The following is an 18040-nucleotide window of genomic DNA, read 5'->3' on the forward strand; positions in this document are numbered from 1 at the left end:
AATGCAGTATAAGCTGCAGATAAGTAATAGACAATGCGTTAAGGGTGGTATTATTGGAACTTTCCTTCCTTTTACCTTTCGTCCCATTAAAATAATATGGGCCATTTGATTAGATGGAGGGCCACTTGAATCTTAAACTGGGTAGTCCTGTTGGCCAGTTGCCAAGAAAGTTAAGCGAAAACGCTGGAAATATCGACTTGCTTTTAACATTTCTATCATTGGTGTTGTTGACGTCCATATAGAGACCTTGATCATGACTAGCGATATTTGTTTCCACGAACTCTGACGAATTATATATCTCACGATTGAGGTAGAAGTATTGTAGTTTTATGGCTGAAATGATCTACATTTAATGTGTGTGCGTGTGAAGAGGGGGAGGGGTCGAGAGGTAAACCTGCAAAAGGGACTGCACACATGATTCAGCTGAGTTAGTAATCAAGCCTTAGGTGAATCCTCATATAAGACCTTAAACTATGAATCAATTTCCACTATCTCTGTGACCTCCTCCCCTCCTCCCCTCCTCCGCTCCTCCCCTCCTCCCCTCCTCCCCTCCTCCCCTCCTCCCCTCCTCCCCTCCTCCCCTCCTCCCCTCTTCCCCTCCTCCCCTCCTCCCCTCCTCCCCTCCTCACCTCCTCCCCTCATCACCTCCTCCTCCCCTCCTCCCTCCTTCCCTTCTTCCCTCCTCCCCTCTTCTCTTCCTCCTCTCCTTCCCCTCCTCTTCCTCCCCCTCTATCCGGTCCGCAACCCCCTCACCCAAAATTGTTGTGAAAATTTGGGCAATATGCTGAGAATTTTTCGGGCACCTATTGAAAGAAAAATAATTTGCAATGTGTTTTCAATGGTTAAACTGATATTATTATTATCATTATTATTGTAACGACTTATAACCAATATGGAAGGGTATTAGACGGCAAATGATTGTTTGTTATTGGCACGCGATGTAATAACCGATGCATGCCCAGGCGCGTAGCCAATTAGGGGGCGAAGGGGGCGACCGCCCCCTCCTTGAGCATATTTTTGTATGATATCGCTAGTATTTCCAAAAAAGAAAGTGCTTCAAGGCCTGGGAAGTGCCATTTCCAGCGATCTGGGAGGCATTTTCGGGCAAAATTTTCTTGTATGCTTCGCACCACCATGATGTGCTACGTTTAGATAGTTCGCCCCTCCCTTGGCAAATTCCCTGCTACTCGCCTGTGCATGCCTATCTGATATGCACATTGACATGTTAAACGCACGCGCCAAAATTTTGGTTATATCGTTACAGTCCCCCCCTCCCCCCCGCAATCAAATTGGGCTCCTTACGCCTATGGGTAGGATCATAGCGAGTTATTGCATTATCATCATAACAGTTATTGGAAACCCTCGTGAGAGTCTCAGAATTTTTTTAGTTATAATTGTCTTCTTACTACTCTTCACTGCGTGGTATAGTGCAGTGCCGGAAGTTTGCCACGGATGTCGAACCTGTCTTTCTTTGAGTATCTGAGTTGAATCACCTGATTGGTCGCTTACTGGCAAAGCAATACAAATGAATCACCTGATTGGTCGCTTACTGGCAAAGCAATATAAATGAGTTCTTGGCTCGTGACCTTGGCATCTACTGGCTTCTATAAAAAACGAATAAGCGCTACCCAGCGTGTTATTTAAGACCATCGTTTTGCAGAGAGGTTGTTTACCAGTTGTGCCTTACATCTTATATACAACATTCTGCAATTGCTGTTTAGCTCTCTTAACGGTAAGTTGCATATATCAGTAATCTCACATTATATTAATTTGTTGAGAACAAAAACCAACACCGTAAATAATTAAAATGAACTGTATATTAAAAGTGAATGGAAGCCAGTATTTCTTCCAGATATCAAATAATGGCCAATAGTGTTTCAACAAGCCGTTTCCTGCTACCCTCAAAACAGACTGAGACATTTTAATATGTAATTATTAGTCACTTTAAGTCTATATATATATATATATATATATGTATATACACTCTTAGCTTACATACTCTTAGCTTTCTTACCATTAAACATATACCTTTTTTTTTTTTTTTTTTATTAAAATGGGAATTTAATTACTAAGTTCACGAGCGCAATTTTGTCCAAACAGAGTCTATTTGAATGCTCCGTTTTGTTAAGAACATTATGAAAATATTTCCAGATTTTTTGTGAAAAGTTGCATTGAAAAAGCTGATGTTGCATTGAGTGGTTACAAATTAAGCAAAATGTGCATATATTAGAGGCTATTTAACAGTTTGTAGATACTTATTTGTAGGGATAACTCTATGACGTAATCCATACCACCGAATAGAAACATCATTGGAACAAATGAACGGAATGCAGGAATATAATAGGTTGAATGACTCAATTGTAATATTTTCATGTCTCACACTCGGGCTACAAACAGTTTAAAGCAAAATTGCCAAGAAACTGATTTATAGGTTAAAAACAAACCATCAGTTATCAACATGTTTTACAAAGTATTAATAAGATTATACAAACTTTTGATAAAAGTTACCGACGACCTTATTCCAAGTAGATTTATAAGCATTTATTAAGCCTTGATGCTCCCCCAAAAAAGTGAGAAGTTTAACGAAAATCTATTAATAAATGGATCAAATTGGCAAAAGGCATCATTATTGTCAAACCAGTCATTGATAAAATAAATTCCACAAATAATCCAACGTTGATAAGCAATTTGCTTTTTTTTATAGACTTGAATCGTATTATTATTCTATGTCGGTTGACAAAGAAATAGAGAATTCTTGTAACTAACATTACAATTGAAATTTAACAGATGGTATAGTTTACCGCCAGAAATAATTCGTAACTTTTAATCTCTAGCAAGCTTGATAAAATTGTCACCGTTATTTTCAAAATCATCAATGTTGATTTTACATTTCTTCAGAGTATTGCAAGCAAGACTGCCACTACGGCTTTCTCACAAACGTACAAAGTTAGTTATACTTTGCAAAGCCAAACAATACATCGAGACCCATCCCAACCATCCCAAGACCCCCCTCGCCCCCCCCCCATTTGAACACGTTGATGACGACTGATGTTGTCCGACTTATTTTTCGAAAAAAATCTAAAATTGAACTTTTACCTTTTGAAATGAAATTATTTAGGCATGGGAACTGATAAAATATAGCAATTAAATTGTGGTAAAATAAGTAATTTTACAAGTATGATCCGTCCAAGAACATTATAAGATTGCGCTGGATCCACATATTAGTTATATGACATTCATTTTTGAAAACACGTTTTATCATAATTATTTTCAACCATGCTAATAGAGATGTCAGAGTTAAAGTAATTCTATAGGCAAGACAACATCATTGCCACCAACCCATGGAACGCTATTATTCCAAACACTCAAATCTGTCCAAGACCAAGCCAATGCCACAAGCAGTGGCGTAGGAAGGTACTTTTGAGTTGGAGGGGGGGCTGAAGACTGATGGCCGGCCTGGGGGAGGGGTTTAAGGGGAGGGGGTGCCCTTTGGAATTTTTATGGCATTTCCAGGTGGCCTTAGATGCAATTTGGTGCAATGTAGCACACTTCAACACCCACTCCATTGTGTCAATAATTTTGCATTTTCACCTGGCCTTAGATGCAATTTGGTGCTCCAAATGAGATTTTTTTCTCATTTGGAAATGAAAAAGGGGTTTTCTGACTTGCGAAGCGGTGGGGGGGGGGGGGAAATGATACTTCCGCCCCTCCATATTTTTCACTGGGGGGGCTGGCGCCTCCAGCCCCCCGGTCCCTACGCCCTTGGCCACAAGGCCCTGCACCAGAAAAGACTTACTCTGGTTGATATACAGGCCAGATAATGAATCAAAGTAATTTAATTGTCGAATAAGAATATAAAAAAACAAACTCCGTTCGGTTGAAATAAAGAAAGTAGTATCATCAGCATATTGAAACCCATTTATACTTTAATTCCGATCCCCAATATAATAGTACACTGTGAATACTAATACATTTTTAAGGTGACTAATACGTTTACTGACATGAATACGGTTCTTTAAATTAAGAAGAATTTTGAAGGTTTCTCCCCGTCCCCCCCCCCCCCCCCTTCCATCAACCTCCACGTGATCCTAATCAAACTTCCTTTTAAGCTTCTTATCTCTTAAATCCTTCCTGTTCCTGAAGGCCTGAGTTTATTACTGTTAGAATTTTGGGCAATGTGTTTCCCGGAACGAATGGTTCTTTCTCTGTCCTTCTCTCACTCTGCATGTGTCTTTGGGCCAGGTTATACTAACAAATATTATTGAAAAACATCATTCGACAAACTGTATTAACATGTCGAAAAAATCAACCATCAACGTCCTATAGAAATATACAATGACAAATAGAAATGATAAAACAAAAAAAACACGGGATCACAGTTTTCTACACTTCCTTACGCAGGCGACGCCATTTGGTTATATCTCCATCTGGCTTAAAGGAGACAACAAAAACTATTTGTTTGAAACTCTTATCCCATGTGATGCCAACAACTATTAAGACCAATAGTAGAGCACCTGCATAGGCGTAGGAGCCTCATTTGATTTTGGGGGGGGGGGGGGGGGCTGTAACGACTTGCCCGAAAAATAAAACCAAAATTTTTTCGCGCGCTCCGCGCGCGTTCCACATGTTAATGTGCATATCATATAGGCATCCATCAGTTATTACATCACCTTCCAATAACATAAAATCATTTTCCGTGTTATTACCCTTCCATATTGGTTAGAATTATTGGGGAAGTCGTTACAAACAATAATGATAATAATAATAATAATATAAGTTTAACCATTGAAAAACACATTGCAAATTCTAAATCTTTCACTAGGTGCCAGTGGCGGAGCTAGGGGGTGTTGGTCAGGGGGGGGGGGAGAATGGTCTGTAGGGGCGCTTTTGACACTATCTAAGCGGAGCGCCACCACAGGTTGGCGCGGAGCGTACAGAAATTTTTTGAGTAAAGTTACTCCCTAGATCGCCGGAAATGACCCTTGCCGGGCCTTTCTAATTTGCAGATAAACGAAGAATAAATAGGTGTCATCGCCATTTGTCAGAAAATTGCACCAACAAAATGTGACAAATGTCAATAGGTATTTGAGAGCGCAATCAAAAAGTCAATAATCGCGAAGAAGTAAAAAGTGGTAAAAAGCTGAAAGGGCGCCAGCAGTCCATCTGAGTCCGTCAGGGGGGCATCCGCCCCCTTTGACTGTATGGACGCTCCGCCACTGGTAGGTGCACGCAAAATTCTCAGCATATTGCCCAAATTTTCACCAAACAAAATTGGAAAAAAATGCTTCTTTCAGTAGGTGCCCGAAAAAATTCTCAGCATATTGCCCGAATTTTCACCAAAATATTGAAAAACACATTGCAAATTTTTATTCTTTCAGTAGATGCCCGAATAATTCTCAGCATATTGCCGAATTTTCACCAAAAAAAATGAAAAAAACATTGCAAGTTATTATTCTTCCAGTAGGTGCCCGAAAAATTCTAAGCATATTGCCCGAATTTTCACCAAAAAAAATTGGAAAAAAATGCAAATTATTATTCTTTCAGTAGGTGCCCGAAAAAATTCTCAGCATATTGCCCGAATTTTCACCCCCAAAAAAATGAAAAACACATTGCAAATTATTATTCTTCCAGTAGGTGCCCGAAAAATTCTAAGCATATTGCCCAAATTTTCACCAAAAAAATTGGTTGGGGGGGCTGCAGCCCCCAGCCCCCCCCCCCCTCCCCGCCTCCTACGCCTATGAGCACGTGGCTCATCTCAAACCCTATCTAGCACCCGCCAACCTACCCCAATATACACTACATAAATATGTACCCCCCTCCCCACCCACCCCTTCCATGCGTGCGATTCACTTAACGTTTAAGGGGATGATATGGCAGTTACATGGGTATATATGCTTACTTGGGGTTAGAACTGTGTGCGTTTTTTTCCCCCTAAAATACACAGCGCGGATACATAATTATTTTAAAATATTTTATTTTAAACATAAGGAAAGGCAGCTTGCTGGTCAAACTTTATACATAGCCATTACCGCAATTGCTTGATCATATAAGTATATATTCCTCTTCAAATCCATACCGCGGTTGCTTACATTTTACATATAGAATATACAATGAGTTAAAGGCCAAAAGGAGGCACCCGGCCGTTTGTGCTGCTGGGACTATTCGAATAGAGATCAGACAGACTTGGGTTTTAGCGAATATTTCACTTTCAAGTGCAAAACATTCCGTATACGTACTGACATAACTTTCAAGTTCCGGACGAATCCTACCGGTTCATCATCCCGGTATACCGGCATATATACTTGTGTATCGTTTGAAAACACCCACATCTCCCAGTCAGTAGTCCCAGACATATGTACAAACTAGTCGATCTAGCATGGGCAGTTTCAAAAGAATGAGCTATGTAACAGTTGAACAGACCTAAAATATAATAGTTGATTCTTTAATTGAGGAGATGGGCAGAGTGGGTTGGTGGGGGGGGGGGGGTTGGGAGAGCAGTTGACCTATGAGAAACTCTTGTAATACTGTACAATCGATTGCGATATGTAGCATCATATCAAAAGGGAATGAAAACATTCGCCCAACAGATTTATTTGAAAGTGAGTTTTGATTTTTTTCTAAGAAAACTTTACCGATGTTTACTTCTTTTTTTTTTTCTTCTAAGATTGTAATGAAACAAGCTAAGTCAACTAATGTTTTCCCGCCAAAGGAAAATGAAATGACTTTTAATTCAAATCCATAAATATTTTTTGTCGCACAGAAAAAAAAAATTGCACATGTTAATATTCATCACATGTACAATGCAATGTGAAAGAAAAAAACCTTCAGAATATCAAGCTACACTTGATTGTTTAAATGATATTATTCAAGGTCAAATGATCTTACTGATAATGAGATAAATATTGCTTTAATATCGAATAACATCAAATAATTCGACACCCATTACCACCAAGTCTAACTCCAAACCGCTCCTTTTGACCTTCAAAATTACACACCGCCGAATATAAATAAAAAAAAATAAGAAAAACTGAAACTCTTATATAAGAAACATTCTTTAAAGGATTTTCTCTCCTCTTTTGGAAGACGTTACCATATTCATAGTGTTTTTTTTTTACACTTTTTCCACACAGCCATTGAAATCACAACGCTATACTAAAAACCGAACCCTTTTTTTGTGTTAAAACGTGAATTTTTTTAGACATGTATAAGGCCAAATTTAGAAAGAGACATTAAACAAAGTGTGTTGTAAACTGTAAGCTTGATATCTCTGCAAAATACTTTAAGTAACGTCTTAAAATCTCCTCTTTGAAATTCTTCAAAAAAATATGCATCGATCGGTTCGTTTAAAAAAAAAGGCAATTGTACAGTGCCCCATTAATCTCATATTTTTCAAATTTTGAAATTTCTTGTGATAAACTTATACTGCAAGTAAATGCAATGCTTCTTTTGTGAATATTATTTTGGTGACCAGTGGATACAACTGTTATGATGATATCAACTCGTACCCAATTGGGACAATTTTCTATACTGTAGTGTCATGTCCCGCCAGTGTCAGTATGAGCAGTATGAATATCATGTTTCTATCAGATTATCAGGTTATAGGAACTGTTTGTACTGTCAATACCAGTGCTTTGAAGCATGATATGGGAGGACAGTTTTTCACAGGTATTAAGCATTAGGAAATTGTCCCAACTAGCTGCACCTTTATTGTTGCTTATGCATATTCATATACTCAAATGCCTATTCATATTCATATTCTCATATGCATATTCATCAGTTTTTTTATATGTCTATTTACATGACAACGGTCATACAAAAGGAACCACATAAACCAGAATCAGTGATAAAGAAAACAGAACTTCAAATAGGCCCTATAGGAAAACTCCTAATAAACACACAGCTACTGAAACGAAAAGGAAACCTTATGTTAATGTTGATCCAAAGTATAGATGTAGCGAGGTTCTGATCAAATATCTAAAAACAAAATTTAATTTTAAAAATATATGTATATATATATATATATTGCTGGTATATTGATAGAAACGAAGCTCAACCTAAGATAACTCCATCTTTTGAAGATATCTTTGAAATGATAGTCCATTTATTAATAATACAAAAAAAAAGTCGTCCTTCGAAATTTTTGCAGGTATATTAAAAATTCAATCTCATGGCTTCCTTTGAAGATCTCTTGTCGAAATGATAATACTAAGGAGGACATAACATTTAATGGATTTTTTAATTTTTTTATTGAAATCTTTCAGTTTAGTTACATAGCTTTTTAACCATACCGTGTGTTAGGATATACCGATTTTTGTTGTTGTCCCACAAGCCACAGTAACGCAATGGATAAATGGCTTTTCGTCCGCTTCTTTAAAGATATCATTTTAACATCAACATATTCACGGTAGATGTAACGAGATCCTAATAAAATATCTACATATTAATATGAAAAAAAAATCAAACTATTTTGCTGGTATACTAATACACACATTAATACAATCTAACTTTTTCTTAATCTTCTTTTCCTTCTTGAAGATCTCGTTGAAATAATACATCATACTAAGGAAGACATATAATTTAATGACATTTTCACCCCCTAGCCCCACTGACTTTATTTTGCTAAAACATGTAGCATTTCCAGAACATCATCTTTCAGCACGACAAACATTGATATGCAATTGACTACAATAATTTAACAGAACGATACAGTTTGCTTGCTGGCAGCCTAGTCCTCAACCTCTCCCTCCCCCTCCCCCACTTCACCATCCCTCTTAAATGTACAATTAAACCAACATTGACAATAGTTATTAATTCTCCCACATAAGCATTGACTGATAATAATTATCCTCTTTGCCATCCCAACTTGAGATTCTTTCACCCTCTTGTATCGCCCCTTCCCGACCCATTTCACCCCTCTCCGTTCCTCAGTTCCTCATCGGAGTTAATAGAATCAGGTCTTAATCAAATGGTTCAAAGAAACAAAAGTCGATGTTTTTTGGGGGATGAATGCATATTGCTCATGTATAAAGTCATCTTTATTAAGTTATCCACTTTGACCCTTTTAAAAAAAGACTAAACCCTAATTTATTCATTGCCTTTTTTCTTCATGTTTTTACCTTTAAAGTTGCAACAGGAAACACTCGGTTAAGTGAAACGATGAAACTGTATGTGCTTTTATGGGTTATGGCGTCTTGCTGTTGTGATATGGCATCCGGTAATAGTAAGAGTGAGTCACATGTATTTTTTTCTTTTTCTTTCCTCTAATGGGTGAATGGGCATGATTTGCACCAAACGTGTGCTTGAAGCAAACAGGTGTGATGTTATATATAGAAGGCACACTGAATCTTTTTTTTTTTTTCCTATTTTTATTTACAAAAAATGTGTTATTTCAAAATTGAAAACATCTCAGTATGAATATACTTCAACCATTTGCCTATTTGTTACTTCACATACCCTTGAGTTCTGTAATCAAATCGAAGTTCAAGCAATCAAGTAAAAAAAATCAAAAACAGAAAAAGAAAAAAAAAAGCATTTTGCTGTCCAGGTGCAAATATATATGATACCACACCTGTTTGCTGCAAGTTTACCTATAGTGAAAAATATGGCAATTTTCAGTTACCGAAAACGCTATGACGAAATTCTTTGCAAATTCACCTGGATGTTTATAATATGGTCCACGCTTTTCCTCATTCAAAAACTGAATTTTGCCCTAAACCGTCCTGTTTAACCGTACACCGTTTAACTAGACATTTTGTGACAATTTTATGTCCAATTTTTCGCTCGATATTACAAGATGGCTTGTGGTAGAATTTTAGTATTTGATGTCTATCATATTTTTCAAAGATACTCCAGCTATATTAATATGATGAATTTCTGAAACCATTATTTCATAAAAATGTAATCTGTGAATTCCAACATGGGATGGTTATTTATTTGTCATTCTCCATATTTGTTTATAATATGACCTTTCAATTATACCTGCATGACTTTAATTTCAAGAAGTATACATTCGTTGTTCTTAGATTACAACTATACCAACTACCTACTTATACCGAATTCTAAAACCATTATACTTCATTACAAAAATGCAATAAGCTTATAGTCTAATCTTTTATTCATTGTCTCAATTGTTTTTCTTTCATATAGTTGCAAAATTTTGCGCGGCTAGTACGTATACCTTACTTCTTCCTTTTGATTTTTAATTCAAAGACCCAACCTGGCCCGTCAACTTTTGGCACCAAGAGACATGCTTCCCCCCCCCCCCCCCGCCTCCCCTCTCCTTATTGCTAGCAGTGTTGAAATGTTCTCTCTTCGTCTGTAGTAATTAAGTAATTGTAATATTGTAATTGAAATGAGGCGTCTCGGGCATTACCAAAGACTGTTCAGGTCGATAAAAGGCGTTTGTTTGAAATTCACGATACAAATGCTTCATATCTCTCAAATCTGAATACCGCGGATGTTGCAATACTGGCGATGAAAAGGTGTTCAAGGGAATTTTGAGATCCAGCCAAACTTATGTCTTCAGATCCAGAAAAAGAAAACATTCATAACCTATATTAATAATAATACCTGTAGGTTGTGTAAATAGCTGAGGGCTGCTCTGGATAGCAGTGCTTCTGCACTGAGCAGGACTACCCTCATTAAAGATGAAAATAATATAAAAAAAATAAAAAAAATAGTGAAGCTCCTGTGATGTCTAATCGTTTATCGTTTCAAATGTATGTAGAAATTGTTATTATACTGACAACCGAAGGAACAAATGAATGATAATAATAATAATGATAGGAGAATTTGGATAGATAAACCGATTCCATGAACGTCAGCAAATGTTTAAGGTGGTCGATGCTTTGAAATGTTTACATCATGTACATGATAGTTTTGAATAACCGAAAGACTTGGCATGTAGCTTGTCCTTCCTTAGTAAGGTTCAAGATCGAAAAAACAATTTAACCCTTGTATTTTGTAACTTTACAGTGTGCATATTTCTCACACATTTTGGGATGCGTTTCGCTTGGCTGTAAAGAAAAAATGATTGATAGAGGAAACCCCCTCCCCCCCCCCAAAAAAAACGTTATTCATTTAAATAGGTTAAGCGAACGATATCAATCATTAAACACAGAAATTGACACCTATTTCTAGCATTAAGTATGTATTATTTCTGTTAAAGATAATCTGTTTTTGTTCTCAGAATAGTTATTTGAATTTTTCCCTTTCTTTCGACCGTTTCTATACAGATCCTGAATCTATAGCATGTGGAGGAAGTATGTATAGCAACTTTTGTTTACTATGCGCTCGCTTGCACGTGAAACCTCCCTCAACCACAATTACTTCTCTCACAAGACACAAAACATCTTCACGGCAAAACGTGACATCTTTCGCAACACATTTGAAATCTCCCAGTACGTATGGTACGTCACCCGAAATATACGTGACATCTTTCGCAACACATGTGACATCTCCCATTACATATGGTACGTCACCCGAAACATACGTGACATCTTGCGCAACACATGTGACATCTCCCATTACATATGGTACGTCTCCCGCAACATACGTGACATCTTTCGGAACACATGTGACATCTCCCATTACTATTTTAACTATTAAGACTTCGAATAGGTTGTATATAAAAGCCGCATTGCAAGTTATTGTTTTCATTAACTGTGGGTACAATACAAGGTATCATTGTGTAAGTGTTGATGAAAAGACCCCTATTAGGAGTATACTCCTTATGGACTATGACATTATTAAACTTAAGCCATACACAGGGAAATTTCATCACTCAAAGTGATCGGAAAGAAATAGAAGTAATACTAATAATAAAAATATATAATAAAAATAATAATAATAATAATAATAATAATAATAATAATAATAATAATAATAATAATAATAATAATAATAATAATAATAATAATAATAATAATAATAATAATAATAATAATAATAATAATAATAATAATAATAATAATAATAATAATAATAATAATAATAATAATAATAATAATAATAATAATAATAATAATAATAATAATAATGATGATGATAATAATAATAATAATAATAATAATAATAATAATAATAATAATAATAATAATAATAATAATAATAATAATGACGACGATGATGACGACGACGATGGCGATGACGACGACGACGACGATGACGACTGTAATCATAAAGATAAAAGTTCTCCAAATCTTCCCTTTTTATTCTTGTATATCACAAATATTCGTTGTGTAATAACGCTGTAATATATTTTATTATTATTTTTTCCACAGAAATAACCCATTGTGAGACATCTCATTTTACATCGAGTTCATTAAGTATAATCATTTATTGTAATAATATGTACCTCATGACATTCCCTGTCAACCGTTGAAGTTTACACTTGTCTTACCATTCGGTATTACAAAATGACAAAATCACCATGTTGTTGCAAATAAGAAGTTTTTGTTTAACATTTATTTAAAACCAGGTTTTTTTTTCTTCTTTCAAAGGATCCCTTTCGTCTATACGTTTTGATGTAACTGTTTAGTTAACTCCCATAAGTCAATTTCACATGTCACGCTAACATCGAAATGTTTGCTCTCCACCTCCCTAATTCAGGTTAAAACTCTCTTCCGACGAACCTGCTTCCACTACATTGTAGCAACAATAACTAGACTGAATTTAGGCTGAATTTGTTGTGTTTTTCTTTGGGGTGGGGGGGGTGGGGTGAGGAGTGGTAGCTGTTATCTATGGGAGTTTCCATATCTCTTTCTCTCTTAAGTAGTTAATGGAAGAGTGTTGTCTGAAGATCCAGAAGAAGATCCTCAACTGGTTCCAGAAGACGCAAAGGTTTGTTTATCTCCCAGATTCTGATTATTTTGTCCTACTTGTTCCTCTAAGAAATATATGTTAATGACAAACATTTACAGGTCTAAGAGTTGTAATCGTTGCAGAGCAAGTGAAGTATTGTCATAATTTTAAAAGTTTACCTGAAGATCATATAATGACCAAACATATATGTCTGGTTTAACAATCGGTGAGCATACAACGATTCAGTCAGTTTGGTCTGAAACCTGTTCATGTTAATTCACCGAAATGTCTCGACGACGATTTGATTGAAAAGAGAAATAACGTGTATGTTATATAAGTTTTTTATTTTGGTATTACCATAATAGAAAAAAAATCGTTATGTTTTAAAACATGAAATGAAATAACACGACGTGTTAACAAGCAAGCCTAGACGATGATGTGAATTGATTCCTCTCTGTTAAGTATTGGCATATAATGTTAAATCATTGGATAAAGTCCTGGTTTAACTCTGCTAGCTGTCCCGGCGAAACGATACTATAATTGATATCAACTTTATACTTAATATAAACCTACTCCGCAACACAAAACGCTAAATTGTAAACGAAAACCTATTTCACCAAAATACTGTCATCTCCAAGCCATGTTTTAGTAGCCATATTCTTTTTCATGTTTTGATCATATTACGAATTTAAGACAATCATAATACTTCGGTAGTACATCCTCATTAACAGTCATACAAAGCCAGTTTATACGTATTCACACACCAATAGATCCGGGGTTCGATTCCTACCTTCGCCTGATAAGTCCCGAATGGATGAAACCGGTCGTGAAGTGGATTTTTTATGGTGTGTTGATCTATATATATATATATATATTTATATATATATATATAAATATATATATACAGTGGCGTCACCAGACTTTTCAGTCTGGGGGCACAGGGGGGCACCAGCATTTGATGGGGGGCCCTTAGGTGGATACGGATCGCCGTCCTGGGGGAGGGGTCTAAGGGGAGGGGGTGCCCCCTCCCCTTTGGAAAATTTTCGCATACGGAGGATGGGCTAGATGCAAAATGGTGCCACATTTGATTCTAAATTCGATCTGAAGATATCTCCAGAAATTGCTATTTTTGAGGTAATGATTTTAACAACGCGCAGATGTTTGCAGAGGATATGAACCACATGCTGTCGATATTATGCCTATCCCTATTAATAGAACCTACATTTGTTGAATTTTTGTGTGCATGACCCCCGACTCCTTTCTTGTCCTCGTTTTCTCCCATTATCTGTAAAGATGTAACAGGTTCCAGCATCGTTATTGGCTCCTATCAGGGATCTCACCATGCAATCCAAAGTTTGATCACACATCGAGTATCGCTCAGTATGCAGGTGTGAACATTCGCCATTTGTTCCTACAAGCATCTGACCTCAAATGACCTCTGCACCCCCTACACAACAGGGTTAATATATGGGTCCACAAATATAGGCAAGTATGGTGCCTGCGGACCCTCACATTCTCACATTTCGTCAGCTCCTAACCTGTCAACCTCAGACCAAGGCAACATACTGCAGTACCCTCCCTTCTCAAAGCGGACGTGTATAGCCGCTGGTATGGCGTGAGCACTGACACATTCAATGTAAATATCGACACCTGTTGTGATGGCGCGGGTTACGACTTCGATACCCGACGGTCAAGGATAAACTTTTTCATTTTTTCGCAGCTCATTTGAAGAAAATACGAATTACTGTGCTTCTTTGTCCTTATGAAAAACCAACTGATATGATGGAAGTTAAATATAACAAAATATATATATAATTTTTTTACCAACCCAAATCTCAGATGGGGGGCACTCGGGGGGGGCACTAGGTTTTCCAGGGGGGCAAGTGCCCCCCTGGCCCCCCCCTTGGCGACGCCACTGATAGATATATATATATATATATATATGTATATATATCTATATACACACACACATATATATATATATATATATATATATAAATATATATATATATATTATATTATTACATGTATGACGTCTACGCTCATATTTACTCACAGGTATTTGAAGTGATTCGCAATCTGCTGAAAGAACGTGAAGAAGCAGCTAAAGATCTTAATAAGAAAGATCAAACTGAGAAGGATACTCACTCAGGTAATAACCTTTACGTCATTGGTAGATTATCCATAGAAAGTATCCTCGGCTGGTATAGAAAGGTGACGGAAGGTAATCTAAAGAGATCTAAAACGATTCAACTAAAACTCGGGATTTCAAACCAGTAATCGCAGAATTACAAGTAACAATTCCCGCAACGGGATTTATAAACATCACTTTTTTAGTGGTAATCCCTATATATCCATTTCTGTGCAAGTTAAAAGCCTCAATATCTCGGATACCATGTAACCAGGAGGTACATTCCATGCAGTTACAATCGCTACAACCCAGAAAGTACGGTAGCAAAGGGATTTCAAGAGGCACTGGGCTTTCTGAGATAATAGGTAAAACAACAACTTCGAAACAACAACTTCGAAACACTAGCTTGGAAACGATGGACAACTTGAAAACAGTCAAGATTTCCTTTTTGGGCTATAAGATCGGGGCTCGAACCAGCCTCCTCGAGATTAGACGTCATGTGATCTAGCAATTAGTGAGCTTCAGCTTTGCTCGTCGAATTCTTCTAACGTTTGACGCGATTCATCAAATACTTTACTAAGTATGTCACGTATTTTACAAGGTTATTCAGACATATCCCTTTGTAATTTTAATATTCTCCCCATCTTCCCTCCTTACCTGCATCCGATGTTAAAGGTTAATCCACCAGAAACTGAAGATATTGTATAGGTTTGATTAAGCGCAGTGGAAGCTGCTACGGTGAAGAGATATAGTCTATTGATCACCACTCTCTCCTCCTTATCCCATCATAGCAATAGTCCTCCATATTTGATTTGTTAGCCCTATCCTTCATAAGTTGATGAGGCTAATGTTCTTCATTATATGTTTGTCTCTCTCAGCAGGATCTGAGTGACGAAAACAATCTTGGGAGACACTTTTACGGCTATACTGAAATCCAGATAACAACTATGGAGTTTCTTGACCTATATTCCGCTTCCAAATCCGCCTCGAGTTTCAGCCACCTTCGATAGAAACGTAGGAGACACAGACCCAACATCCATTATTATTGACCAATATATGCATAGAGATAAACTGTCATTAGCAACTTGCCCCCAAAAAACAGCTAAGAAACCTTTTAAGAAACCTTTTTAAGAAACCTTAAGAAAACTTTCTATTTGTGAGATATCACAAATTAAATTTTTCTTCTCACACAACGTTGTAGACTTGATCGAAGTCTAAGTATGACGTCATCGAGTACACAATGTGCTTCAACTGTTTATTTCTTTTAATATCATTATCAAGTTTGTTAATTTCTGTAAAAGGAAGATGGACTCTGCAATTTCTGAAGCTACAATCATGAATGTCTAAACATGACCTCATTGTGTCATTGGTTGAAATAGCAAAACACTAAATAATCTACCGAGAAAAATGAAGTAAAAAAAAAAACGTAAAATGTTTCAGATACTTAGTGGTATGATGATGATATCACAGTTTAACAAAATGACAGTTCAATGACACGACTTTTAAACTAGGATATCTCCCAAACAGAACACGAATTTCTGATCTGTTTGGAGAAGTTGGGGGTCATCACAAAGATCTCTGTCATATGTGCCAAAATAAGATGGGTTATTTTTTTTCTTCTTTAAGAAATGATGATTAGGGATAAAAAAGATACATCGGTAGGAAAAAGTCTACAACACGGTTAAAAAAGGCACCCCTTATACTTGTAAAGTCGAAATGATTTTTGATCAAACTCAAAACTAGGGAGGAAACAAGATATCAATTTCAGCAGAGTCGCGTGAAACGAACCGGTCATTTTATCTCGACCTTTATGAGATTAGGAACCAGGAACGGCTTCCATGTCCATAGACATGTTAATGAATGGGCCACGTGTATAAGCTTTCCGCACTAACCTTCGTAACCAGAGTCATGTTGATAAAATGTCGGTGACCACCACTCGGGTTCATGCCTATACAGTCATGTCTATATCGAGGACAGGTATAACCCTCTGTGTTAGACGGTCTATGGTCACCGGCAATGTCAGGCTTGGATTTGAGTTGATTTAATATGTTTAAAACTAAAATCAAAAATTACAATTCAAACTTTAAACTTTTAATCACCCACTATCGTTGAACCGAGAAAAGATATCCGTCTCATATTATCGAAACTTGAAGGAGGTAAATAGGTTCACCGTCCGTCGCGCTGACATTGGTGTACAATTTAAAGAGTTTGAATAACTTGGGTAGACTAAGGTGGGTTGAGGCTTATGCATAGGTAAGTCACAGTCGTTTGCTATGAGAGGTATATCTGCTAGATGTGTTCATCTTCGGAAAGCTTTTTACATGTTGTGATACATTTAAATCAGAAAATATCGCGGATGAATCTGTTTCATATACATTTGTCAAATTAAATCTCCCCTCGACCATTCCTCCGAATAAGCCAAACGGGAACAGTAAAATGATTTTGAAAAAACTTCTTCCCCAAATGTACTGCCTTGCTAGTCCAATTAATGTATGATTAATTTTTGTAGAGGTAATAAATCAAGTTCGGTAAAATACACATAGAACATAGAGAATGGTCCTTTTATTGTTTATATTGTGTTCTTGTTGTTTCTTATATAATGTGAGTATTTTAAGACAAACGATGTTATGAAGTATCTAAATTATTCCAGACAGCCTAAACTTTGGAGTCTCAAGAGAAGGTTTCTAAAATGGGATGGGTCTGTTGCCTAGTCACAAAGTCAAGGGCACCCATGCGTAGAACAGCAAGATTCTGTAGCAACTGTAGGATGGTATACTCCTGTCTATATCAATCCGCCCCAAATGTTCTCCTTCAGGAAAAGAGCCAATTAGGAGCAGGAGAACAACTTTTTTGCTATGTTATCAATTAGGATCTGCTTTTGTTGTGGCTTGGATGTTAAAGCGCATGAATGGAAGCACATGTGGTGCAAAAATTGGGTCAATTGAAGTAATGTTAGACCAGTTTAGCCCTCCCAGGAGCAGCAACGAAAAATGTTTACGACTACGTCAAGAGGTTTGTTTACAAGTGACGAAAACGTCAAGCTCTCGTAGCAAAAAATCTGCATGTTAATGATATGAAAACTTGATGATGCTACAAAAGGCCAACTTG

At 36.8% G+C, this 18040-nt stretch overlaps 1 protein-coding gene across 6 annotated transcripts; it reads left to right on the plus strand.

Moving 5' to 3' along the window:
* The first annotated feature begins 1502 nt into the window (after positions 1–1502).
* Positions 1503–17486, plus strand: LOC139966682 (uncharacterized). 6 transcript variants are annotated; one of them, XM_071969961.1, is made up of 8 exons: positions 1507–1732; positions 9125–9226; positions 10147–10167; positions 11235–11261; positions 12282–12326; positions 12776–12840; positions 14860–14953; positions 15811–17486. In XM_071969961.1, exons 2-8 carry the CDS (start codon positions 9157–9159, stop codon positions 15822–15824), a joined length of 336 nt encoding a protein of 111 aa, XP_071826062.1. In that variant the 5' UTR covers positions 1507–1732; positions 9125–9156; the 3' UTR covers positions 15825–17486. The 6 variants fall into 6 exon arrangements, with proteins under 6 accessions (XP_071826064.1, XP_071826062.1, XP_071826063.1 ...); XM_071969962.1 differs by having other exon boundaries at positions 1510–1732; positions 15814–17486; XM_071969964.1 differs by having other exon boundaries at positions 1536–1732; positions 12282–12293.
* Positions 17487–18040: the final 554 nt, after the last annotated feature.

This window comes from Apostichopus japonicus, chromosome 4, assembly GCF_037975245.1.
Source record: "Apostichopus japonicus isolate 1M-3 chromosome 4, ASM3797524v1, whole genome shotgun sequence".
NCBI classification, from domain to species: Eukaryota; Metazoa; Echinodermata; class Holothuroidea; order Aspidochirotida; family Stichopodidae; genus Apostichopus; species Apostichopus japonicus.

Bases quoted from the DNA above. Each gene is read 5' to 3' on its own strand.
- LOC139966682 (XM_071969961.1), top strand. From the start codon at position 9,157: ATGAAACTGTATGTGCTTTTATGGGTTATGGCGTCTTGCTGTTGTGAT. The intron at 10,168-11,234 runs GTACGTATACCT...GTTTCTATACAG, and splicing joins TGCAAAATTTTGCGCGGCTA to ATCCTGAATCTATAGCATGT. The intron at 11,262-12,281 runs GTATGTATAGCA...TTTTTTCCACAG, and splicing joins ATCTATAGCATGTGGAGGAA to AAATAACCCATTGTGAGACA.